This window comes from Dioscorea cayenensis, chromosome 5 (genome assembly GCF_009730915.1).
Source record: "Dioscorea cayenensis subsp. rotundata cultivar TDr96_F1 chromosome 5, TDr96_F1_v2_PseudoChromosome.rev07_lg8_w22 25.fasta, whole genome shotgun sequence".
NCBI lineage: Eukaryota > Viridiplantae > Streptophyta > Magnoliopsida > Dioscoreales > Dioscoreaceae > Dioscorea > Dioscorea cayenensis.
Window position 1 is genome coordinate 30,079,663 of NC_052475.1, and position 25,312 is coordinate 30,104,974.

At 37.4% G+C, this 25,312-nt stretch overlaps 5 protein-coding genes across 10 annotated transcripts; 2 read left to right on the plus strand and 3 right to left on the minus strand.

Annotated features, from left to right (window-relative positions):
- Window positions 1-97: 97 nt before the first annotated feature.
- On the minus strand, window positions 98-5,120 carry LOC120261129 (microtubule-associated protein 70-2-like). The gene is made up of 11 exons (XM_039268852.1): window positions 4,704-5,120; window positions 4,534-4,619; window positions 3,747-3,812; window positions 3,491-3,661; window positions 2,755-2,925; window positions 2,492-2,647; window positions 2,214-2,360; window positions 1,961-2,032; window positions 1,307-1,837; window positions 1,036-1,223; window positions 98-587 (listed from the first exon to the last, which is right to left on the minus strand). The coding sequence occupies exons 1-11, from the start codon at window positions 4,900-4,902 to the stop codon at window positions 548-550; spliced, it is 1,827 nt and encodes a 608-aa protein (XP_039124786.1). The 5' UTR covers window positions 4,903-5,120; the 3' UTR covers window positions 98-547.
- A 1,300-nt stretch (window positions 5,121-6,420) lies between these two features.
- LOC120260524 (centromere protein V-like) lies at window positions 6,421-8,428 on the minus strand. Of its 4 annotated transcripts, none has more exons than XM_039268014.1 (3): window positions 8,356-8,403; window positions 7,427-7,554; window positions 6,421-6,967 (listed from the first exon to the last, which is right to left on the minus strand). In XM_039268014.1, the coding sequence occupies exon 3, from the start codon at window positions 6,918-6,920 to the stop codon at window positions 6,516-6,518; it is 405 nt and encodes a 134-aa protein (XP_039123948.1). In that variant the 5' UTR covers window positions 6,921-6,967; window positions 7,427-7,554; window positions 8,356-8,403; the 3' UTR covers window positions 6,421-6,515. The 4 variants fall into 4 exon arrangements, with proteins under 4 accessions (XP_039123948.1, XP_039123947.1, XP_039123944.1 ...); XM_039268013.1 differs by having other exon boundaries at window positions 7,427-7,565; window positions 8,356-8,395; XM_039268010.1 differs by lacking the exon at window positions 7,427-7,554 and having other exon boundaries at window positions 8,356-8,428.
- A 464-nt stretch (window positions 8,429-8,892) lies between these two features.
- LOC120260343 (centromere protein V-like) lies at window positions 8,893-10,464 on the minus strand. Of its 3 annotated transcripts, none has more exons than XM_039267785.1 (2): window positions 10,231-10,464; window positions 8,893-9,448 (listed from the first exon to the last, which is right to left on the minus strand). In XM_039267785.1, the coding sequence occupies exons 1-2, from the start codon at window positions 10,400-10,402 to the stop codon at window positions 9,072-9,074; spliced, it is 549 nt and encodes a 182-aa protein (XP_039123719.1). In that variant the 5' UTR covers window positions 10,403-10,464; the 3' UTR covers window positions 8,893-9,071. The 3 variants fall into 3 exon arrangements, with proteins under 3 accessions (XP_039123719.1, XP_039123721.1, XP_039123720.1); XM_039267787.1 differs by having other exon boundaries at window positions 10,264-10,463; XM_039267786.1 differs by having other exon boundaries at window positions 10,261-10,463.
- Window positions 10,465-18,410: 7,946 nt separating this feature from the next.
- On the plus strand, window positions 18,411-21,157 carry LOC120260246 (pentatricopeptide repeat-containing protein At4g01570). The gene is made up of 2 exons (XM_039267686.1): window positions 18,411-18,480; window positions 18,962-21,157. Exons 1-2 carry the CDS (start codon window positions 18,411-18,413, stop codon window positions 21,040-21,042), a joined length of 2,151 nt encoding a protein of 716 aa, XP_039123620.1. The 3' UTR covers window positions 21,043-21,157.
- Window positions 21,158-21,269: 112 nt separating this feature from the next.
- Window positions 21,270-24,496, plus strand: LOC120261028 (NADH:quinone reductase). Its single transcript, XM_039268686.1, has 7 exons — window positions 21,270-21,603; window positions 21,964-22,176; window positions 22,966-23,061; window positions 23,323-23,468; window positions 23,566-23,782; window positions 23,968-24,179; window positions 24,413-24,496. The coding sequence occupies exons 1-6, from the start codon at window positions 21,469-21,471 to the stop codon at window positions 24,151-24,153; spliced, it is 993 nt and encodes a 330-aa protein (XP_039124620.1). The 5' UTR covers window positions 21,270-21,468; the 3' UTR covers window positions 24,154-24,179; window positions 24,413-24,496.
- The last annotated feature ends 816 nt before the right edge of the window (window positions 24,497-25,312 follow it).

Sequence of the window (25,312 nt, forward strand, 5' to 3'; positions counted from 1 at the left end):
CTGTGTATCTGAAATAGTGGAAGAAAAATTTTGTGAATGCTGAAAGATAATTTGTGTGAAAGATAAAGCAATTGCTCATTCAGAATGGAATGCGGTCTTAAATCAGTTAAAATCAATAATATGAATGATCACAAATCATTGACTATCCTTTCTCCAAGAAACATATGATTCTGAGCTTAAAGAAAACAGAAACCCAAGTTGAATAGATAGGGAGCTCATCTGAAATTACAAATCATATTCACATCCTTGGAGAAAGAAACACCAAACTGAAAATTACAAATAAAACTCCGACGAAAGGCCCACCAACCTATACAACTAAACGAACAAAATACTGAAGTAAACATGGTGCCATAGGGTTAGCCACCATTCACATCACTTCTGCTACTGTTATCGCAACGGAGAAGTTAGATGCAGACCCTCTGTTTAAATGGTTGCAGGGCCCATGGCGACGGTTCTGATATTAAAGTCAATGTGAAGTTTTGGGGGAATGTGAGAGAAGATATTAGGGAGGACTAACAGTTTCCACACAGCCTCGAATTTGAAGGAGTCATTGAAGGTTGCGCGTTAACCCAGTCCGTGGCCCATTCCTGCACAGATGATGGGAACCTCAACTTAATTGACATCAAGAAATCCATATAATAAATCAATGCAGTTCAATCATGTCTGCTGAGCATCTACCAGTTATTTAGAATGGTGAACTTAATACATGAAGGCCTTGTGGCAAAAACTGATTGCTTGCAGTAAAGAAGATATTTAAGGTAACAATGATATTTTTTTTAATGTCCGCACTAAAATTATGTAATTACAAACTAAAAACATAATCTAGTCACATAAATTAATGAGCCTCAGACCTTCAACTCATCATACTTGGAACCATATTACATCATTTTATGGCAGCAGTTTGGACATATTTGGCAAAGCATAACACATACTTCACATTTTTCATATTCAAGTACCACTGCTCATAAAACTATCAGTGCATCAAGTTTTTGACCAATATAATTGCTGAGAACTAAAACAGTAAACAAAAATTACCTTCCAGGAGCTACTTGAGAACTAATAACTGAAGCCTTGGAACTGCCAAGGCGCTTAGCCCTGTTGTCTTGTTCTTTTCCCACACGCATGGCAGCTACCTCCTTTTCCATCACAGCTACTTCCCTTCTCATTTTTTTTGCCTCTACCTCCATTGCTTTGGTCAGTGTATCTACTTTCTTTGCTAACATCTGAACTTCAACAGGTCAAAATGAGAATTCAGATGGCTTTGGAAAATAAATAGAAAGCACTTTGAGACAAGGAAATTATCTACCTCAATTGCATCATCCTTGTCCTTCAGACTTTGATCCTTTTCATGGCATGCTTTTCTCAAGGTGATCACCTCCTTTTGCAACATGTCATATAGTAATCCAGAGACAGAATCATCAGAATCAACATTACCAAAACCATTGGGCTTCTCATCTAGATTTTCTTTCCAACTCAGATGCGGCTCGCTGTCTCCAGTCCCATCAGTAGATTTGTTCAGTGAATGGCATGTTCCATTTGCTAGGAGTTTACCACGATCAAGTGACCTAGTGCCACCATCAAATGACTTTGAAGTCCCTTTTGCATGTCTCAGAATCATACTGGTGCCACTACTGACAGAAGAGCGAATCTGAAAAGAATTTCTCTTTGATAGGTAGCCATTAGGAGGTAATTTGGATATGTTTTCAGCTCCACCAAGTGATTGCCGACGTGAAGGGCCATTGCTCATGCTCCTCCCCTCTGTGACAGTGCGACTAGTACCACTCGAGGGTATTCTCAATCCCTCTTCCAACACTTTAAGTCGCAATTGATACTTCTCCTGGAAACTTAGATGGATGAGCATGCAGTTGAGGTCTTTTATTAGTGAATTTAGAAATGTAAAGTCAATCTTAAGTAACATAGAATAACCAGTTGTTGAAATACTGCTGGTAAAGATAAATACTTTTAATTGAGCCTCTGATTTTGCAGTTCTTTCCATTATAGCAAGCTTATCTCGAAGTTGCTGCATTTCCCCCTGCAGCAAAAATTTTACTTTCATTTTAAGAGATAATTTGCAGACATTACCATTTGCTGGGCCATTACAATTAAAGAACCAGAAGTATCTAGCACCAAATACTTGAAAAGAAATATAAGTGAGATGACATAACAGAAGGATATAATATATATAAGAAAAAGAACAAAGTATATCCACTTACCTGCATGAACCTTCGCTCTTCAAGCCATTGTCTGACAGGCATTACTTTGTCATTAGCATCTTTCCATTCATTTGCAACCACGACAGCAACTCTATTTGCCGTAACTTTAGCACGGGCTAGTTCCCTATCAAGTGTTTTTCTCTCTTCCTACATAATGTAAGAATATACAGAACAGTAGGAGAATCAGTGAACAGGATTAAACGCATATAAGACATCATGGATATGAGGTTCCAGACTTTATTTTTCAAAGTATAAAGCATATAAGAAAGATGAAGTACATTCATCTCCTGCACTTTCCGTTGGTAGTCCCTCACAGCATTAGCTGCTGCACCACCAGCAAGAACAGCCTCCTCAAGCTCTCTCACAGTCTGACTTAGCTTTTCTACCTCGGCTACCTTTTGACGATGCATTTTGTCCAAGATTTTGTTTTCTTCCTACAAATGCAAGATATTTGATAAGTAGAGGCTACTATTACCAAAACTGTAAAATAGCACAAGGAATCATTCAAACTGATCCACAGCCCAAGGACAATTCTAGTTACCTGGCAGATTTCAATCTGTTTCATTAACTCTTGATTCTTGTTCTGCAGATCATCCACCATTGAAGCCTTCGCTAATGCAATTTGAACAGTCCTTTCTGCTTCTAGCAGTGCTGCTTCTTTTGATTTGGTAAGCCTATCCAAAGCCTTATTATCATCTTGTAACTTTGCAATCTGACAAATAAAAGTGATTAATCAATCTTGCTTTAGACATAGATAATGCATATAGAGCCTTTCATCCTGTCCTTTCTGACAGCCATAAACCAAAAGAAAATATTGCAAGAACTGAAGGTGAGTAACATAAAACCACTTCACTTTGTGCATGCTTACCATACTGCCATCATAGCAAAAGAGAGAAATACTATGATGCTAAAACTTGACTAAGAGCTTAAGCATTAGCTAACTTTGGAGATGTGGGAACTCTATATTGAACAAGATAAGAAGCTTAAACTGATCCCACTCGGCAAGATGCATCACAAGATGTGTATGTCTACTAGAAGTAGGCATAAAGATAAGAAGCGAAAGACAATAGTTTAAGGACATATTCATCGGTGATCTATGGGATAATTTTCCTTGAATGTATTTGTGAAAGTTAATCAGAATTAATTTAAAAAAAAAAAAAAAGCAATTCTCAAACATGTCATGTTTTATTCACACAATACCAATACTCAGGAGTTCGAACTAAACATTTGAACTTTCATTAATTTAAGAAGCTATCCAGGTCTGCTGTAAAAAATACCTCCTGTCGTGCTAGTTTCAGCTCCGCCTCAAGTGGTGCAAGAATGGCTTCAATAGGAGGCATGTCATCATCCTTTTGTGCCGCATGAACTCTCCTAAGTGTTGCTTCTGCTGCAAACTGGGCAGCTAATGCTGCTTTCTTTTCATCATTTATTTTTTTGATTTCCAGATTCTGGCACAACAAATTAACTTCAAAATAGGTTGCAAAACAGAAATTCAACAGCTAGTAAATGGTAGTTATAAAAATCAAAAGCCACCTTGCATTCTAAAAGAGATTCGGTTAATTTTAGCTTCTCATCCAGTTTGGTCAGTTCTTCTGTAAGCTGCATTCATATAAAACAGAAAAAAGGTTAGCACATCTTCAATCAAGATAGATAACTAATAGCAGTTATTCAGTAAGAAATCAACAACATATTTCATGCAGAAAATTTGTTAACTACACGACACTGTTCAATCAAAAATAGAAGGAAAAAAGAAAGTTCTTAACCACAGGAAAAAAAACATAAAGAGAATTATAAGATAAAACTATGACACTATTAAATGTACTTGGCCTATCCAAACCTCTGTGCTTGCATTTATGCTAGAAAAAAGAAAAAAAAAATACACAAATGGAAAACACAGCCACATATTTCAAGTTTTCAACACTGATATACCAAGAATAAAAGACTAGATTAGCAAAAAAAACACTGAAATCCCTACTTTCATCTGAGTCAAATTCAATCTTACAATAAACCAACATCCAGAATATCAGGAGATATCCAATTTTGGACAAAAATCAAGAAAATATCATTGTAAAAAAGAACACAATCAAATTTTTAGTTGAAATTAATAAAGTAATAAAGTTTCTCACACAAGACAACCAAAACCCGATTTCAACTACTGGAAGGTCTCTCCACAAAACTTGAGATAACGCAAAACATTATCAACAATGCAGATCAAAATACGCCACTCACTAATTTTTTTTTTTTATAAAAAAATACTTTTTCACTAAATATGACACTCCAGAAACAGAAAAATCATCAATTAAAAAAAAAAATAAATCACCTCCTCACAAGCCTTTTCTCTGGCTCTCTCCGACAATCTCAGCGACTTAATCTCCGCAAGCGCCTCCCCCAACTCCCGATCTTTGTCTGAAAATCCCAAAGCATTTCAGCAACCAAAAAAAAGCCTCAAAAAACAACAAAAAACCGAGCAGATCAAAGCTGCATTCCAACCTCTAACTTCATTCTCAAGCCGATTCAGCTCAACCTTCACCGGATCCGAACCATGGAGCAGATTAATAAGCTCATCCGCCTCGAAACTCGGCTTTATCGATGGCCTCCTCCTCAGCGCCTTTATCTCCCCTTTCAACGACCCCGATGCCGTCAAAGCCGCTGCCATTCCTTCCCCAGCGCTACCGCATGGATCCGCCATCCCGGATCTGACCGTATTGCCAATCTCACATCAAAAAACGCCAACCAGATCTCCTAAGGCAGGGTTTCACAGCCTCTTAGATCCGACTTCAAGCTTCTCGATTTGGCGAAATGCTAACCCTAGTTCTCTTCTTCTCTTCGAGCTCTGCGTTCTCAGAGAAAGAGAGAAAGAGAGAGAAAAGAGCGAGCTTGTGTACTGTGATGGGAGTTGGGGAAATAGTGTCTTTTTTTTTAGTTCTATTTAGTTTTGCAAACAAACCCTTTCCTTTTTTATGAATTAGATAATTAATGTGGATCTTGACTTCTTTTCCAATCACAGCCATTCATTCACCCATAAGAAGACACTGCTCCTTAATCTCCGGATTTAATTGTCATAAACATTAATTAGTTATTAATTAGCAACGCTAATCATCAATCAAAATTATGAAAATTTCTAAATAAATAAATAAATTTCTAACCATAATAATTAAAAAAAAAAGTTTTTTTTTTTTTTTTGCTCATACATCTCTGGAGAAAAGCAATCTAATAGTATTAAAAATATATTTATTATTTTACAATATTGGGAGTGTCTCTGTTTAATATTATTAATGAAAAATAATATTTATATCTATAACAGTATTATTGATAAACTATTACAGTTAAAGTTGGTCTAATTTATATAACCATACTGTCAATAAGTACTCAAAAAATATAATATTTTGAATTTAGTTAATATATTTTTCTCTTTGTTCTTCCACCTGATGGAATATATGGATGAACCATACTTTTTAATAAGAACCATACTTTTTTTCTTTAAAAGAAAATAAAAATGATAAATCACTCAAAATGAATTAGATAGGTGGAATTAACGAGACAAATACGGTGCAAATAAATCATAATAAAAGATGCATTAGATATGAGATATAACATGGGGAGAAGATAAATATAAGAAGGGAGAAGACAAAGCTTCTTCTAGGAAATGGCTATTCTAATGGATCATTCATCTATGGCCTCTCTGTCATACAGAAGTATCAGGGGTTAAATTCTCCTAGCGGCATGAACCATATGCATTATTATTATTATTATTTTTATTTTTGATAAATATGGATAAACTATTTTTTACTGAAGAGAACAAAACCAACATAAAAAAACAAAAGTGACATAAACGAAAAACTAAACATCCACTGGAGGTAGAGACGACAAAACATAAATGATAACTGAAAACAAATAAAATAAAAATAGGCAAACTGCATCAAAAGTTGTTAACAGAAGTTGCATTAGAAAAGATCACTTGATGAGCTACTTTGATCCTTCAGATGCGGGGGTATGGGTTGTACAAAATCAAGACTTCTTTTGATTATTGGGACTCCAACAAAAGAGAAACCACATGCATTATCTTTATACACTTTTAACAAGTGTGATTTTTAATGGAATTGAAAATATATAAACAAATAAACTCTAGGAATATGATCAATCTAATGAACACATGTCCGCTGGTTTTTAATAATTTTGTGGTTCTTCCACTTTATTCAAAATCCAATGATCACAAACACTGAGTTTATAAACTTCACTGTCCATATGATAAAAAAAAAACAAGAGCAAGAGATGATCATTGTTGCACACAAAAAGGATGATTCACTTGGAGAAGGATGAAATTGAACTTTGGTTGTAGGACTCCTCCCATTTTTCGCCATCAAAATGTCTGATCTCAACATGTTTGAGTGTACCTGATGCAACACAGTTAAGTGTCACAGCAATGCCATCAGGATTTGATCTTGCCACATAAAAAGAAGTAATGCCACAGTATTTGCAGAATGTATGTTTTGCCGTGTGGGTGCCGAAGGTGTAGGTGGTAAGGGAAGTCTCGGAGTTGCCTAATAATTTGAATTTATTCGATGGCACGATGAAATGAATGTTTCCTCTCATTGAGCAATTAGAACAGTTGCATTTCCATGCAACTACACTTGTTGGTGCCTCTACTTGCCATCTTACTTGTCTGCAATGGCATCCTCCATTGTGAATCACTGTATTTGTTGCCATATTTTGAGAATTCGGCTTCTTTCTGTTGTGTGTAACCGTTATTGTTCCTACAAGATAAAGGAATTCAATGAGAAAACATTTTGATCAAACTTTTCAGCAAGTAGTACCAGTTTTGGACACCAAAAAGTTCAGGCGGTCGCAAGAAAATATGTGCGACAAGCTGAATTTGCAGATGTTAGTCTGAGAGCTCTTGTTATATTTGGTTCTTCAAATGTTTCAAATGATTATAATTAAGTACTAAGTGCATATTATCAGTGCAAGAGCTACTTTGACAACAAGATAGTAACAAAATTCTGGTATCATTGACAAATTGTGCCAGAAATTTAACTCATTCAAGATTGAGCTTCTTAGTTCGATGCTATTGTTATTTTCCCTTGAAGACAGTTGAATTCAATGAGCAAATATGATTATCGAATGTTAATAGGATAAATAGGTAATAAAAGTTATCGAGCACTATGATCATGAGCTAATAATATACTGAGAATAAAAAAAAGAGAGATGTTTACACAAGTGGATTTGCAAATGTGAGTTGATATATTGAATTCTTCAAATACCAGCAGTCCAGTTATCCTTCTAATTCGTTAAAATTCAATATCGATTGCACCCCACGCATGAAATTCACTTGTATTATAACCTGTGCAACATCTACAATTACCAGAAAGCAAACACAAGAAAAATATGCTGATCCAAGTTCTTTCTAGTCCTTGTACAACAAAGCTTATCGGTCTTGGGTACTTTCATTTCTCATTAAGTAAATGGAATCCAATGAGCAAATATCAGGATCAAATTTGATAACTACAGGACAATGCATTCTTTCAGACATCTCAGCAAATAAACAACAGTTTTGGATGTCAAAATTCCATATGACCATCCACCATTAAAATGAAGTAATATTTCAAGAGAAAAATATGATATATACACACATAAATTTGCGCTAAAATTGAACTCTTGATATATTCGATTGTTCAAATGGTAGAGGTTCAGTTAAAATCATAATATATATATCATATGCCCTTCTGTTATCACCAGCACAACATCTACAATCTCATCAAGAAAGTACCAAAATTTCTGACATCAATCAAGGCATAGAAGCAAACCTACTGCCTTCTTTCTATACCTAAGCAACAAACTTCATTCATCTTCACTCTAAGATTCACCAAAAGGCAGATATGAAGCCATGCTAATGAAAAGATAATAGTTATTAATTAATCAACAAAAGTTTAAGTTTTTTCATCAACACAAATTTTCCAGATCTAATAGCCCCAATATAATCCATGCAATTCAATATCAACAAGAAGAACAAACAGATGCAGATAGCAAATTGGAAAACACAAGAACACAATAAAGAATTAACTAAAATTGTTCATTCTGCATTAGAATCTACAGATGTTAAGTTAATTGGAAGATGAGAAAGATTGGAGTCAAAGAGTGTAACCTCTCCAGGTTTTTCTTTTTGATGAAAACCAAAGCGCCTAGCACTGAGATTAGAGTTCACTGCTTAAGATAAGGGTGTAGGTTGTAAGTATGTGAAAAGGACCCATAACTTGTGGTCAATGATGGGGACTGAAGATGTGGCATCCTTTTATTGGTTCACTCACTTCTACTTAGTAGTGGATTCAACACTATTTTATTTAAAAATATTTTTGACAAACAGTGCTTTGAAATTTCACTCCAATCAAATGATAAATCACATTACCGTAATGAACAAGCGGTAGCTGTTAACTCTTATCATGTGAAAGGTTAAAGATTTGATTTTCTTTATGGATACCGAGTGGCTTGTCTGCATTGTAAAAATATAAACATATAGCCTTCTGGGTTAAATTCCTCCTTTCATCATTAACAACATAACTGATAAAATAAACTCCACAATAAAATTAATTAATAGGAGAAAATTTTAAATTAGTATTCTCTCTCTGCCTCTGGTATGAAATCAAATTAAAGCCAAAATGTATAATAACACAACACACAGATATATCTTCAAACAGTGAGATCTTTATTATTATCACTCTACATGCAGCAGTTTACAATGCTAATTTTAATACCAACTGTCTTATTACAGAATTGGCCAACTTACAATGTCATCGATCTGAACTTTTACATAACTGAAATACCTCCATAAGCACCAAACATGGTGTTATGAAACTAGTACTACTACTCCCAACTCTTCCCATCAAAATGCCTGATTTGAACATGCTTCAATGTGCCAGAATCGACACAGCTGACAACAATGGCAACACAATCAGGATTCTCTGGATGCTCTCTCTGGATGTAGAAAGAAGTAATGCCACAAACATTGCAGAACAAGTGCTTGGCCGTATGCGTGCCAAAGGTGTAGGTGTTCAGATGCTGCTCGGACTCTCCCAAGAGCTTGAACTTTGCTTTTGGGACTACAAAGGCTGTGGATCCCCTCATGGCACAGTTTGAGCAATTGCATGTTACAGCTGTAACACTGGATGGTGCTTCAGCTTGCCATCTGACACGCCGGCAGTGACATCCTCCATTGTGAATCACCGTCTCCATGTTTTCACCTGTAAAATTTCAAGGCATGTTCTTGTTTGTATGGTTGATTTCATTAATTCATACAAGCTTGGAATTTGATCTTGAGTTTATAGGACAATTTAACATGAAAACAATGATATACTAGTTAGGTGAACTGAGAAAAACAAGGTTCAAGACTTCTCTGCTAATTCTCAATCATCTCCAAAGTATTATTGTTTTGAATTTTTCAAAGGTGTAAACTGCCAATAAAATAAGGTTCAAGACTTCTAGAATTAAAATATTTCTGCTTGAAACATGCAAGTTAGATGATTTGCATAGACTCAAGAACTTACTAGAGAAATATCTATTTGCCATTCTGAACTCATTAATTGGGAATAAGTATATATTCAGCAACTAAATATCATACATAACTATTGCATAGGCCCCCTGAAATATTTCTGAAGATAACCTCTATATTCTCATGACCTCAAAGTTGGAATGATATCCCTTTTGGTTTAAAACACAAGAAATCTCTTTGCCGATATTCTCTTAGATCATAAGAACAAAACATAACTTAGCAGTATTGATATGCAAGATAATACATGTGCAAGTAAATTCAGATTTGATCACCAAATTCTCCTCTGTCCTTCAGAATATCATCAGTTTTTGCAGATATCTACCGTTATTTATTATAATGCCTTGATACAAAACTAATCCTGCTTCTATGTTAAAACAGTGAAATACAGCAGAAACATAACTATGGTCTATGGCTCAAAGAATCATCCACAAAAAGAAACATCAACTTTCTATCCAATTTGATATAAGAATATACATGTAAAACTTGTGATCACATAAACACTACCACGGAATTCGTATTTTTCACAGCCTGAAGAACAATGGAAAAGAGTGAAATAAAAATGCCCAATGAAGCCAAGTGCACATATGCCTTTTTTAAAGAACATATCTAACTTATCATGACCACAAATATTTGCACATATGCTCATCAAACTAGTTTTCTATGATTCTATCTATCATACTAGTCCATATATAAGGTAACATCCATCCACAGAAATACACCTCAAGAAGATCATCTAACTAATGTGTGGATTGAGGGAAAATAGAGAAAAACAGAATATATATATATATATATATATATATATATATATATATATATTCTTTGAAATCAATCTCAAATTATTTCCTTCTTTTTTCTTGTCCTCTCCTTCCCACAAAAGAAATACATGACCACAATAAAGTACATAAAAAAAAAAATGGAGTTATGAAGCATACCTGATAGCCGACTGGAGGAAGACAGGCAGAAGAAGGTGGCTAGAATTGTATAATTGGGAGGCAGTGTGCTACACTTTCAATGTCCACATATTTATTGGAGAGACACCAGCCACACCAGGTTTCACCTTCCTGGAAGCTTCACTTTCAAGCTTTTATTTTATTTATTTTTATTTAAAAATAAATAAATCACAAAATATCAAGAATAAAAATATTAAAAAATAGAACTTAACAACTGGAATAGTCTAATAAATGTTGAGGCTTCAAGTCAAGCCGATTCCTAAATATGTGGTTTGCTCTTTAAGATCATTAGCTTTTTTTTTTTAATAAGGGATTTTAAAAAAATTTAATTTTTTTTATTGGCAAAATAGAATCCTCTAATTTGACTTTATAGCTAGAATTACAAACATCTCAAATAATAATAATAATGATAATAATAAGGGAAAATTACTGTTCACTCCTCGTAATTTTCAAAACTTCCCAAAAACCCTCTCCTACTTTTTACACACCGGACTGTAGCCAGTTAGTGTTTAACTTCCCTTTTACCCCCTACCATTCAGCTTGAATGGAGTACATGTTGTAAATCCCATTTTTGGCCTGAAAATGGTGGGAAAAAAGCGCCAAAATCGCATCGTATTCGACCTTTTTGAAGGGTTTTTCGCTTGGTTTCGATAGACAATGCCTAGGAGTTGCATTACATCTTGTTGTTCTCCACATTATCATACCCGAAATATATAAATCGGTTTCTCAAACAGAAAATGAAATTGATTTCCATCGGATTGGTCAAGTTCACTTCATCTTCAAATGAGTTGTAGTCGATTTTATTGTCGAGGCAGAGCATGTGCCATTGTCGTCTTCTCGTTTATGGTTGTAAAGTTGTATTACGACGAGTTCATTTCGTTGTAAAGTTCTTCTCATTTATGGTTATCTATTTGTATATTTTAAATAATGTTTAACTATTTGCTATTATCCGTTTAAATAAATTTACTAATATGTTTAATAATTGTCATATCCGTTTAATACTTGCCATCTCCGTTTAACATTATCTTTACATGTATAACTGTTCATATTAACGTGTAAATTCTCAAAGTCTCTGCGTAAAACGGAGATCTTTTTCGTTTGATCTGAATTGTTGGCAGGTGGCGCGGGCGGTGTGCAGGTTATGAGTATCCGTGCGTAAAATTAATGGCGGCGTTAATTCTTATGCGCGGGAATATACATATCCGAACACCCGTTCGTTGTCATCGATCGATGATCGGCGATTTGTGCGTTTAACTTTTTCTCGGATATGAAGAGTCGACCTTGCTGGACTTCACACCATAAATAACCGGGGAAGAACCCTCCCGTGGACAACCACTCCTCGTCGTCCTCATCCTCCTCTTCCCAGCTGGACAACCACTCTATCCGAAAAAGATGTTTCGTGAACCTTCTTCCTTATCTTGAGAATCGTTTAGCCGCAATCACGCAACAAGTTAAACTATCTTTTCGCCCTGAGCGAAATGCTCTCATAATTGCACGAATCGCGGAGGATTCTTGATGGTGGATGGCGAGGCGAGCAATTAAAGCGAGCATTTTCGACTTGGGTAAGAAAAGAAAGTTTTCACGTATTTCGTGATTGCGGAGGATCTCTAGAGAGGAAATCAGAAACATCCTTTAAAGGCAGGGGTTGATATTTATCACTTGAGACTTTCTACATTACCGTTTAAGAAAATTACGTCAGTGTACAACTATTACGTTCTGTGTTTAACTATCAGGATCTTCTCTTAAGTCCGACCATGACACATTGATTAATAGTCGTTTTTCATGAATGTGTTTGTTTAACCTTTTTTTAATGTTATGCGTTATGCGGGTTCAAATTGATGAGCATGTTATCAGACCGCTGTGAGCATTCGAATGTCTGAGACACTTGTTTCAGTTATCACGAGGGTCGAGTCGTGAGTGATCAAAGTCCAGGAGGGACGTTGTAAATGTTGTAAATGTTGTAAATCTTTTATAAATAAAAGCGAAACAAGCTTATTTGAATGTGAACTTCGAAATTTAAGCAGAGACCTAGTAAAAAACAATGTGGGAAACAAAAGAGCGTCATTGTAAACAATAGAAAAAAAGTTAAACAATGACAGCGGTGTTTAAGAAAATACGTAAAGATGTTTAAAGCAGTGACCCGAGGGAGGTACCCATCTTGATGCGATGTCGGTGAAAGCATTCGATTTAAACAATAACGGATATTTTAAAGCAGCTAAATAACTTTATTTAAAGGGTTTTACGTATTATTTACATGATATAGACTTTATTTAAACCCGTGATCGTTATGTTAAACACTATATGTATCCGTTTAAACATAAAAAAAGCTAGCGTTTAAGCAGATACTCATGTCGAGCGATGACAATATGTCTTCATCACGACAATGACATATATTTTTACTTTTTTACCCTTGGGATGGAGGGAAAAATACCGCCCAATCACATCACGTCTAGTCTAACCTCTATGCACTTTTTTGTCTTCATCGCGACAGTAATATATATATATATATGCACTTTTTTTTGTTTGCCTATCTGACTGTTGTTTGTTGTTTACATCTTCTTCTTCTTCTTCGGCTTATTTTTGTTCTTCATTTCATTTGGTTTGTACGATTTGGTTTTCGACCGATATATTATGGAGAGTTTTTGTGGTATTGCTAGATTCACGAGGGAGGGAAGAGTGCTAATGTTCACGGCTCGAGACTTCTTGGGAGTTGGTGTTAGTGAGATTTGTGAGCGATGGGGTCTCGAAGTTTCTATTATCGGGGGTTAAGTTCATCACACCGGATGGATATAAAAATGGTTTGCCCTAATAGAAAAGCAGACGTTGACTTCCAGTCGGATGTATCACGTGCGCTCCATCTTCAAATGTGTTGTAGTTGATCTTGTCGTCGGGGAGCAGAAAAATGTGTCATTGCTGAATCCTAATGAAAAGCGAGTTTTACTCGTTGTAAGTTCCTTCTCTATTAATTGTTCCGGTTATGCGGGGTCATTAGTGTTTAAATATGTCCGTCACTAGTTAACATCTTGTCCTAGTCGTTTTACGTTATTAGTTCATTTGCTTAAGTATTTAATTTAACGTTTAAATATTGTCATTATCACTTAAACATTATATTCTCCGCTTAACATATTGATCTTTTCATTTGGTGATGTGTTGGTAGGAATTGATTCTGCGAGTGCTCGATTCATCCCCATGGTGACCTCGACGGCGTGGGATATCTTCCTTCCTCGTCGGATCATTACGAAAGTCGTTTGTCGTTGGATATTGGACAACGTTTTTGACGGTGTCGAACATTTCGAGGGATGTACTTGAAATCATGCAATCAAAAGGAATTTTGACTTCAAATTCATAAAAGAGCGAAAAAAACATCGGGTGATCGTGGAATGCTGCTGGATGGTTGTCATTAGGCGCCTTCATGCATCAAAAAGAGTATAACAAAAAAATACTTTCGAGAATCAAGACAATCAACCCGTCACACACTTGCGGTGGTGTCATAGGTTCAGCGTCGCATCCGAAAGCGTCCAAAAATGGGTTAGCGCACGAGTGATTCGGAAGTCGAAGGGACCAGTCCCTTATCAAGGTCATCGACATTCGGGAAGGACATGTTGCGGGAACATGGTGTCCACATACCATACAAGCGAGGCTTGGTTGGGAAAAAGAGCATTCCCGGGTGGTCCTCGACGCAGCTGGCGTCTACGACTCGATTGTTGCTTTGGTATGTGGATAAGGTGGGCGGAGACAAATCCGGCGGCGTTGCGATCGTGGAAAGAGGCGGTGATCGTTTTAAAGCGTGCATTCTTTTCTTTCGGTAGCGTGTATTGTGGGATTCAAGAGGGCTTGCAGGCCGCTGGTGTTTCTCGATGGTACACACCTCCTGGGAAAATATCGGGGTACACTACTGGGTGCCACATGGAAAGATGGAAACAATGGTTTTTTCCACGTCGCCTTCGGTATAGTCGACAACGAGACCCGATGCCAATTGGACTTGGTTCATATCTAAGTTAAGCGATGTCTTATCACGAGGATGGAGATTATCATGAGATAATTACATTCGTGTCGGACGAGTCCGAGGGCCTTGTGAGCGCGATTGCGAGAGTCTTCCCTTCGATCGCCACATGCATACTGTCTTCGACATTTGGAGGCCAATTTTATGAAAGCCAATTCCAGACTTGGGAAGACATTGAGGGAGGAGTCTTTGAGTCTATATGCTTCCGCATTGCGTGGGCATCCACGGCTAAAGATTTTGATGATACCGTGAATGAGCTGCAGTCAGCATCACCCGAAGCTCATCATCTGGTTGATTAATAAATCGGATATGACACGTTGGTCGAATTATCCGTTTTGGAGGTGATCGTTGGGGTGAGATGTATTCAAAGCGTCGCGGAGTCGTTCGATGCTTGGATCAAGGAAGCTCGTCATTTACTGGGGTGGCGAAAAATGGTCGACTCCATAAGGTCTGCGAATGTTGGTTTACACTTAACATTTAGTGTTACCCTTTAAACATTCTCAATCTTTGTTTAATTACACTTATCGACTTTTAAATATTAATCCTTTCGTTTAAATATTTACGATAATGTTCAAACATGGTTACGAATTATTTAACCATCATCTGTCTTTGTTTAACCTTATTTGCGAGGTTCAAGTTGATGCGCATGTTATGTAACGCGTGAGCAAGCAAACAAATGGGAGACCTACTTATGCCCAGACATACATTCCAAGGTAGAGATCATTGTTGAGGACAGCCGAAATCTTCTTGTTGGTCGTTGTGTCGATGATCGTTACGAAGTGATCAACCAGGTCAGAGAACTCATGAGATCTCGCCATCGGAACTTGTTCAGTGTCGAAGGTGGCAAGTTTATGGTATCCCTTGCGAAAACACGCTTGCAGCGAATAATGCGATGCACACCAGCGTACATCGATTTATTAGCGGGTACTTCACCGTCGACAATTACAAGCTGGGCGTACAAGGAAGCTATATTCCCCATACCCGACGATGAGCGAGGCCTTCGAGGGCGAAATCGTGAGCTTCGTTCGCGACCGCTTGGGCGAGAAGCGGCACTGGGCGGCTAGAGCGAAAGAGGATCGAGTCGCAAGCTTATGCGATCCGCGAGTTACATTGCAGCCGCTGCCATAGATCCGGTCACAATCGACGATCTTGCAATGAAACTGTCGCCGACTAGCCATTGTAAATAAGCCGAGCGATGAGCGGAAACATGGTGTATTGATGGGCAACTTTCCATATTTAAACTCTTACTCTTTCTACGAATTGAATGTATTTAAGCGAGACATTGTTATTTTAAGCGGATATACTTTGTAATTTGAAATATTTCAATCGATGTTTAAACGATATATGGTATATTTAAACAATGAAAGTGAAATGTACACAATTAGAACGTAAATTAAACAATGAAATGAAAGCCGAATGGAATTTAACCTCGCTTTACTAATTCGAAAACAAACAAAAATTACATTTAGATATACAAGTCATGTTCTTCGAAAAACAAAAAAACAATGAATTGAATTTGTCCGAGTTTACATTCGAAAACAAAAATTGACATTGAGATATACTGAGGACACGTTTTTCAAAAACAAAATTTAACCCGCTTGTGACGACACCCCTTTGTCATGGACACCGGCTGCCCTCCCCTCCTTAAGTATGCGGGTAACATACCTTAATCTGTGTCTCTCGTAGGTTTTTGATAGATACCTCCCTTCGAACGCTGACCGGGTTTTCTTCTTACGAAAGACCAGCTGCGTCGCCATTGCAGTACGCAGACCAGAACGAGGGCCACATCTTGAGGTCCGAAACTCAGCGAGGGTTTCCCGATCCTCGAATTTATTGAGTGCGACCATCGTACCTTTGCAAAAGAGAATCAAGAAGGGCCGTCTCTTGGTATATAGCTTCCAGCTCGAGTGAAGCACGCAAACGGTGTCCGTCGAATAATCTCCAGATGTTGAGGGGTCGTGTTATTTTTCCAATTCGACTAAAGTCTCCACTACTGGGTGTCAAATAACATCGCCCATTAACTAGGGTTGACCGCCATAATCACCAGCCTGCGACAATAACAACACATTCACAAAAAGTTTAAGCGCAAATTTAAGGTTTTTAAACGGTAACCTCTCAGTTATTAAACATATATATCAAATGTTAAGCAGAGACCCGACTTTTATTAAAGCGAGGCGAGAATACTTAAAGCAGAGACAACAAAACTTAAAGCGTGACATCTCATTTCTTAAAGCGTCAACCTCATTTGTAAAAGCTGCAACCATATCAAATGAAAGGGGAAATGTACATTATAAATATTACACTAAATCATAACAATCGAAAAAAACTTTTTCGATAGTGTATCTGACGAAAACTGCAAAAACAAAACAAAACCCTAGCGAGAAATCTCCCTGCAGACTAACAAAACCCCAGTAGAAATCCCCCTCGAGACTTCAATATCTTCCAACAAAAAGCAGGAACACAAAACAAAACCGAAAAAAATCTTTCTTTTAGTATGTAGCAGCTTATCATAAAACCATACTCAATACCTTAGATTGCAAAACCCGATGAAATGCCAACTAGTTACGTGGGGACTTCTCCTTTGAGATACTCGGTGGAAATGAAAAAAAGTGCAAATACGGAGGCTTCACCCTGAGAGACAACTTCGGAGACGACTTCGAAATGGAAGAGTCGAAGGCGTGAGTTGAGAAAAAGCAAGTAAACGGCTCCAATAAATTCGTCTCTCGGGGTTACCCTACGGAAAACCACCCCACTTCCTCTCAAATCGCCGAATTGGCTTCAGCCACGACTCCCCATGCAAGGGCATTTTCGTCCATAAATTTTGAAACTCACTCTGTTCACATCCGTTACAGGGTTTGGGGGTTTGAAAAACATCTTGTTTAAAAGAAGGGGGTTTTTAGGGATTGCAAAACTAACGGGGTGTTTTTGACAATTTTACAAACTTAAAGGATTTTTTTGGCAATTTCCACTAATAATAATAATAATGTATAAACAATTTTACAGGTAACCACGCAAGTTGGTTAAAAATTTCATTAAATATATGTTTATTTTATTTTAGTAAAATGTTTCACAATAGAGCATTAACAATAAATCTGTTTTTTTTAATAATTATGTGGTTCATCCATTTCATTTAAAAAATATTGAATCCCAGCAATAAAACTCCCAATCTTCATTTTTGGAATTGGATCTGGGTCTCTAGAGAAAAAAAATAAATATAAATATATATTTTTAAATCTTTACACACACATATATAACTATATATTAATCTTAACTAACAGTATACATATCTCTCATGCTGCCATTTGACACCTTTTAATTAGTTTATTTTTTATTTTTTATTTAATTGAGTGGATCCCCACTCTATCATCCCCTCTCAATATATATATATATATATATATATATATATATATATATATATATATATATATATATATATATAACATTATATTATATACTTTATCTTTTTGTTTTTAAATTTTATGTTAATTATTTATTATTATTTTTCATACGTGTATATATATATATATATACATAAACATGATTTTGTATATTTTAATATTTTTTTAAATATATTGTGTTTTTATTTTAATTTTGTTTTCATTGTTTTTTAATTTTTTTTAGAAAGACGACAAACCTGGGAGCTCGAGGGACGAGCACGTGAGAGCCAGCTGCCACCATCGAGCCATGACTTTCACTGCGAGATGGGGATCGAACTCGGGAGGCCCATGCTCGACATCTCGAGACGAAACATCCCTACATGTAAAAGACTTGGTATTGTTTTTTATTTATATATATATATTATTATTATTATTTATATTTAATTAATCTAATAATATTGGTGTTTCTGTTTTTTTTTTATATATATTTTTTGTTAAGTGATTCTTCAAAAAAATAATTTGTATTATTAGATGAAAGCCGTAGCACACACAAGGGCATCCATACTAGTATATATATATATAACACTTATTTATAAACAAATTACATCTTTCCCTCCTTCCATGGTCAGTGTTCTCCAAAGATCTGGCGAACAAGAGAGACACATACATACATGAGACATGCAACAAGAAGAACAAGAGCAACATCATCATGCTTCTTCTCCACATCAACATCCCTCCCCTCCCTCCTCCATTTCGCCTCCCTCTCCAAATCCCTCTCTAACCCTAACACTATCTCCTCCGCCATCAACGCTCCCCTTCCTTCCTCTCTCCTCCTCCCCCTCCTCCACTCCCCCTCCATCCCTTTCTCCTCCAAGCTTCACCTCCTCTCACTCTCCCCTTCCTCCTCCCTCTTCTCCTCCCTCCTTCTCTCCCTTCCCCCTTCCTCCCCCACCTCCTCCCTCTTCTCCGCCTCTCCGTCCAATCCTCCCACCCTCCCCCTCCTTCCACCCTCCATTCTCTCCTCGTCTCCCTTCTCCGCGCCGGCCGCCTTGACTCCGCCCTCCAAGTTCTCTCCTTTATCCCTTCCCTCCAATCTCTCCCATCTAGCACCGTCAGCTCCTTCGTACTCGCCCTCCTTCACTCCTCCCACCTCACTTCCGCCCTCTCCATCCTCCACTCCCTCCTCTCCCAGTCACTCCTCCCCTCCCCCACCGCCGCCAACGCTACCCTCGCCGCCCTCCGCAAGGCCGGCCTCCAACAAGACTTCTGCAACCTGCTCGACAAATTGTGCCAACTGGGGTTCTCTTTCAATGCCTGGACTTACAACATTTGCATCCACGCTTTCGGCTCCTGGGGTCATTTAGCTCTCGCTCTGAAGCTTTTCAAAGAGATGAAGTCCCCTGATATTTGTTCCTTTAACTCGGTTTTGCATGGCTTGTGTTTGGCTGGGCGGGTTCAAGATGCCGTGGAGGTGTTTGATGAAATGAAAGTTTCTGGTTTTGAGCCTGATAGGTTCACATACCGGACGCTCATCTTGGGCTGTTGCAAGGCTTTCAGGATTGATGAGGCTCTCAGAGTGTTTCGTGAGATGGAGTATAACAATGTGAAGTGTGACACTCTTGTGTATAATAATATTCTTGATGGGTTGTTGAAGGCTAAGAAGCTTGATGATGCATGTCAGATGTTTGACAAGATGGTTTCAGGTGGTATTGGTGTCTCGCCTTACTCTTATAATATTTTGATTGATGGACTGTTTAAGAATGGGAGGCCAGCTGCTGCTATGATGATGTTCAATGAGTTGAAGAAGAAGGGGCAGTTTGTAGATGGAGTTACATATGGCATTGTCGTGTTGCATATGTGTAGGGAGGGAAGAGTTAAGAGAGGGCTTGAGCTGCTGAAGGAGATGGAGGAGAGGGGTATTGTTGCGGATTTAGCGACTATTACTACTGTGTTGATAGCATTGGATAAGAACAGGAAGTCTGATACCACAAGGCAGCTTAAGAAGTATGCCAGGGATAATGCTTTGTTGCCAAGTGTTTTGAGCTGGAAAGCGAAATTGAATTCTTTGCTCAGAGATCCTCAAGATAAGAGTAAGGATTTCACTCGAATTTTCCCGACTAGAGGAAACCTCAGTGACATTATGGGTTGGATCAAATCATCAGAAGGAGATAGTGATGATGATGGTGATCATGACTTGGATGGTGAAACCAAGGATGAATGGTCTTCATCTCCGTATCTGGATTGCTTAGCTAAGAAATTAGAAAAAGCCGATGATTTGCAAACCTTCACTTTGGCTAAAGGGATCAGAGTGCAAAAGGATTGTATAAGGTCATTTGACATTGACATGGTTAATACATACTTGTCAATCTTTCTTTCCAAAGGAGAGCTGAGCAAAGCTTGCAAGTTGTTTGAGATTTTCACTAAGCTGTGTGAAGATGGACCTGTGAGCTATACATATAATTCACTGTTGAGATCTTTTGTGAAAAAGGGTTACATGAATGTGGCATGGGGAGTTCTTCAAGAAATGGGAGACAAATTATGTCCTGCTGATATTGCTACATATAATCTAGTTATTCAAGGTTTGGGAAAGATGGGAGAAGCCGATCTTGCAAGCGCCGTGCTCGAACAACTACTGAAGAAGGGTGGTCATCTTGACATTGTTATGTATAACACACTGTTCAATGCTCTGGGAAAGGCTGGAAGGATAGAGCAAGTTAACAAGCTATTCAAACAAATGACAGGAAGTGGCATCAATCCTGATGTGGTTACTTTCAATACACTTATAGAAGTTCATGCCAAGGCTGGAAAGATTGAAGGTGCACATAAGTTCTTGAGAAAGATGTTAGCTGCAGGATGCTCTCCTAACCATGTCACTGATACAATTCTTGATTTTCTTGAGCAAGAGGTTGAGAAATTGAAGAAGCAGATGGTAACCCATGACAAAGATTCTGAATGACAAATTATGTAGATAGTTTGGGCTTAAGAGGTATGGTTAAAAACTTAAAATCACTTCACTGTGTCTGTTTATGCTTCTATACTTATCTAGTGAAATGAATTCACATTACTTTGAATTTCCTGGTGTGTTCTTCACTGAATCTTGAAGAAGTCATTGTTTATTTGTTTTTAGAATAATTCTGTTCAAGTATAGGGAGTTTTCTGTAAACAGTATTTAAAAGGTCTTTGATTTTCAAATAAATATTTTATGAGGGATGAATATGTAAAGTTGCTTGAAATTTTATGGGCCACTAATAAGAGCCCATGGGCGGCGCCTACCGGCCCATGACGTCATTGCTGGCGCTTAAGCGCGGTTCATTGCGTATATGATCATGATGTTCTCAAAGCTCGGCAGCCGGCTCTTCGCCATTGTTGCACTCGGTTCTCCATGGGGTGTAAAGGAATCCTTGGCTTCGATTACGGCATCGTGCAGGCGCCCCTCGGCCCTGACATCTCTGGGCCGGAACTCGTTGCCGCCGTTGCAAACGCTGGCGCGGTTGGGCTCCTCCGAGCACCTGACTGGGTATCCATTTTCTCACACTCTTATCTTTTTGAATTGATGATCTTTGCTTGATTTCATGCAAGGAAGGTGAGCTTATAGATTGTCTTTGATAGTTAAAGTTGGTTCCTTTTCATGCTTTTTATATGCAAAATGAGAGTTTTGCTTTCTTTTCTTTTGCTTTTAAGTGCTTATTTTGGTTTTATTTCTGAAGTTAATTAAATTGAAACCCCGATGCTGTTTATTTTATTGTGTCCAAAAGTTGATTCTTTTTTTTCCCCCTTTTATAGCTGGCAACAATAGCCGGAAGTTTATTTTTGTCACTGATGATTAATTACTTGTTTTACCTTCTTAAGGATAACCATGGGTATGAATCTTTATCAGGAAGCACCTGATTATCTGAGGGAATTAATAAGAAAAACAAGAACTTTGACAAGTAAACCATTTGGCGTTGGTGTTGTGCTAGCGTTTCCACACAAGGAAAATATGAAGGTTATATTGGAAGAGAAGGTTGCCATGGTGCAAGTTGCATGGGGAGAATACCCAAGGGAGCTAGTATGTGAAGCTCATGAGGCAGGGGTCAAGGTTGTTCACCAAGTAAGTGGTTTTGTTCAGTGTGGCTATTCTAGTCCTTATCTTCTTTTTCACATGGATAAATAATGCTGCAATTCTATGGCCAATATATATATATATATATATTTATATTTTTTTGGGGGAAATCTTTCTATAGGCTTTAGTTATTTGACATTAACCATAGGCTACTAATTTTTTACTCAAAACGTTCAAGTGCAGCACACATCTAACCACAGTTTTCTCTTGCAATAGCTGTTCGCAATTGTCTGTTAGTGGTATTCAAAGAATATTTTAGGTTCATGCAGTTCTGTGACCCTTTTGCAGTCTATTTTGAACTAAAATTATTCCTCTTTCTTCTTTAACTTATTTATAACTGTCAAAGTAAAGCATCTTTGGGATGTGATTAACCTGATTCATGAAGGGATCTGACCCCTATCATTTTTAAAGTAACTGCATATTTCTTAGAGTGCATGCTAAAAAGCAAATAGGATGGTTATTGAATTGAACTCAGACAACATTGTGCACCTAGAATCCAGAGAAGATACATGTCATGTTTCGGGAGATGTTGTGATCACTGATCATAACTTTTTATTGGTGTATAATAGTTAAATCTTTGTAATCACTGAATACTTATTAGGATTTGGATACAAGTAACTCTTGGTTATCAAGGTGATGTTCCATGAAGAATTTAAATTTTCTTAATAATAGAATCAAATAGCAGATGAGCCTAAAAAGTTGGTTAAATAAGACAACTAAGCGTATATGAGAATTAGTAATGTTAATTGGGTACTGATTTTTTTGGAGTTTGGACAGATTGGCCACTTTGAGGAGGCAGAGAAAGCTAAGAATGCTGGTGTTGACGCAATTATAGTTCAAGGTCATGAGGCTGGAGGGCACGTCATTGGTCTGGTATGGGTGTATCCTATTACTTTTCTGCAAAATTTTTCCTCTATTCAAAATTAGATCGAAATGTTGAAGGATTTATTCACACTTCTGCAAGTGTAGGGTTAGGATTTTGTTAGTTTTGGTGCAATTCATGATCATTTGTAAAAGTTAATTAGAGTATTCAAACCTTAGTTTCTGGACAACTCAATTTAACAAATTGCACGGTTCTATGAGAGGGCATATTACCATGGGCTCGATATTTAATTATTATATGATATTGTGCAGGATGGCTTGGTATCTCTTGTGCCTAGAGTGGTAGATTTGGTTTCCAGTTGTGGCATTCCTGTAATTGCTGCTGGAGGCATTGTAGATGCGCGAGGCTATGCTGCTGCGTTGGCGCTTGGTGCTCATGGTATCTGCATGGGAACTAGGTCTCCAAGATACTCTTTGCCTTTTATGCTAACAAATTTGTCAACTATTAGATCACTGTTTGTTCTGTTCGCTAATCATAATAGTTACAATTTACAGGTTTGTTGCTACACTGGAAAGTTTTGCTCACCCATTGTATAAACAAAGCCTGGTTGAATTAGATGAAACTAAGTACACCAATATATTTGGTCGTTCAAGGTGGCCTGTACCACATCGTGTGCTGCAAACATCGTTCTTCACTGAAAATGGGCAACTTCCTGACCATGAAAATGAGGACAACAAGCCCATTATAGGGCATGCTGTAATTAATGGCATAGTAAGTACACACATTAGTATTTGCCATTCTTGGGTGTTGTGCTTGTGGAAATAGTAGTTGTGGGAACCAGCTTAATTACATTGAAGGCCATGACTAAGATATTAACAACAAATATTAGCCTTGAATTTTGGTTTTGGTAATCATCCTTCTTGAGGTACAAGCTTAATTATGAAGTTCTTTTTCAGGAGAAAGACATAAGGCTCTTTGCGGGCACTGTTCCAAATGCTAGAACAACAGGCGACGTTGAAAGAATGGTTATGTACGCAGGTGAAGGTGTTGGCCTTATTAAGGACATTGTTCCTGCTGGTGAAGTGGTAAAGAGGCTAGTTGAAGAAACAAAACATCTGATTCAGCAACTTCTGAATGCTTGATGCAATGAAAGAATGGTGCATTTCCAGTGAGTATCATCCTAATTCATCAGCTCATGAAAATTCTGTTATTTTATGCCATGACAGGATGGCAATGCAAAACTCTCGTTATGTATCATTGTTTCTAATTAGCACTTAAAAGCTCACTCTTTACATTTTATATACTGAATTGGTAGCAGCAAAATTAATAAATTTTTTTACTATTTAGTTCCTGGCAACTAATTTTCTAATGAGATCTAATTTGTTGTCTCTTTGCTGCTAGCATCTGCCTCCTGAAATAGTCTCACAGGTGCAATTCTAGTCACTGTATCCTCCAAAGATGGCAAACGGAGAGCTTCAGGACCAGGTGTGCCATTTCCACAACATCTTCTTCGTCAATAATACCAATTTTAGCTTCTCATCTCTCTCTCTTGTTCAGTGTCTGTATAAAACTAGTCATGATCATCGATTAAATTGTACCAGAATAAAATTTGCTCATGTATCCTGTTGATCAAGCGCTGCTCATCTTTAAATGTTCATTGATTGACATTGACTGTAAAATCTCTGTGATGCAACAAGCATTATGCTCATTGTACATTGAATATTTGGGCCACTGTTGTCCATGTCTCTGATGTACATTCATTTAGAATAATGATGAATCATCTGGCTTTAATCAGCCCAGTCATTCATACCATTAAGACACTCTTCCAAGTTCCATGCAAGAAATGGACCACTTTCTTGCAGCAGTGAATACTGATTAGTCTCCATTACTTTAGAGTTAAAACATAGAAAAGTTTGTGACTGCACTCTTTTTTTCTCTTTCTCTGCATTTCTCATCTTCCTTGCCTGTACATATGATCCATCACCATTAGAGGATAAAAGTTCAGCTCATACTTCTAGTACCATAACAGGAAAGGAAAAGCTTCCTTCATTGGCTGTCAAAATCTCAGTGACATTAAAATCAACCTTCTCTCTCTAAATCTCAGTCACTGTGTCAAAGAAATAGAACAGAGACAACAACCACCCCATTTCATGATTCCCAACCAAACTTTGCAGCCTTTTTCAACCAGAGTAATTAAAACCCCACATTCATTCATTTGATCGCGGTCAAATCCATGTTCCCAAAAGGACAGTAGTGATTGTTATGCATCAATTCTTGCAACAAATCCTCAACCCGGTTCCA

Coding starts and splice junctions, on each gene's coding strand:
- LOC120260343 (XM_039267785.1), bottom strand. CDS start 10,402: ATGAGCATATGTGCAAATATTTGTGGTCATGATAAGTTAGATATGTTC. Junction 9,449..10,230: donor TGTGATCACAAGTTTTACAT/GTATATTCTTAT, acceptor GAAATTTTACAG/GTGAAAACATGGAGACGGTG.
- LOC120261028 (XM_039268686.1), top strand. CDS start 21,469: ATGGGGTGTAAAGGAATCCTTGGCTTCGATTACGGCATCGTGCAGGCG. Junction 23,469..23,565: donor GGTATCTGCATGGGAACTAG/GTCTCCAAGATA, acceptor TACAATTTACAG/GTTTGTTGCTACACTGGAAA. Junction 23,783..23,967: donor ATGCTGTAATTAATGGCATA/GTAAGTACACAC, acceptor GTTCTTTTTCAG/GAGAAAGACATAAGGCTCTT.
- LOC120260524 (XM_039268010.1), bottom strand. CDS start 6,920: ATGGCAACAAATACAGTGATTCACAATGGAGGATGCCATTGCAGACAA.
- LOC120261129 (XM_039268852.1), bottom strand. CDS start 4,902: ATGGCGGATCCATGCGGTAGCGCTGGGGAAGGAATGGCAGCGGCTTTG. Junction 3,813..4,533: donor GAGAAAAGGCTTGTGAGGAG/GTGATTTATTTT, acceptor ATATGAATGCAG/CTTACAGAAGAACTGACCAA. Junction 2,361..2,491: donor GGAAAGTGCAGGAGATGAAT/GTACTTCATCTT, acceptor TACATTATGTAG/GAAGAGAGAAAAACACTTGA.
- LOC120260246 (XM_039267686.1), top strand. CDS start 18,411: ATGGGGATCGAACTCGGGAGGCCCATGCTCGACATCTCGAGACGAAAC. Junction 18,481..18,961: donor CCCTACATGTAAAAGACTTG/GTATTGTTTTTT, acceptor TTCTCCTCCAAG/CTTCACCTCCTCTCACTCTC.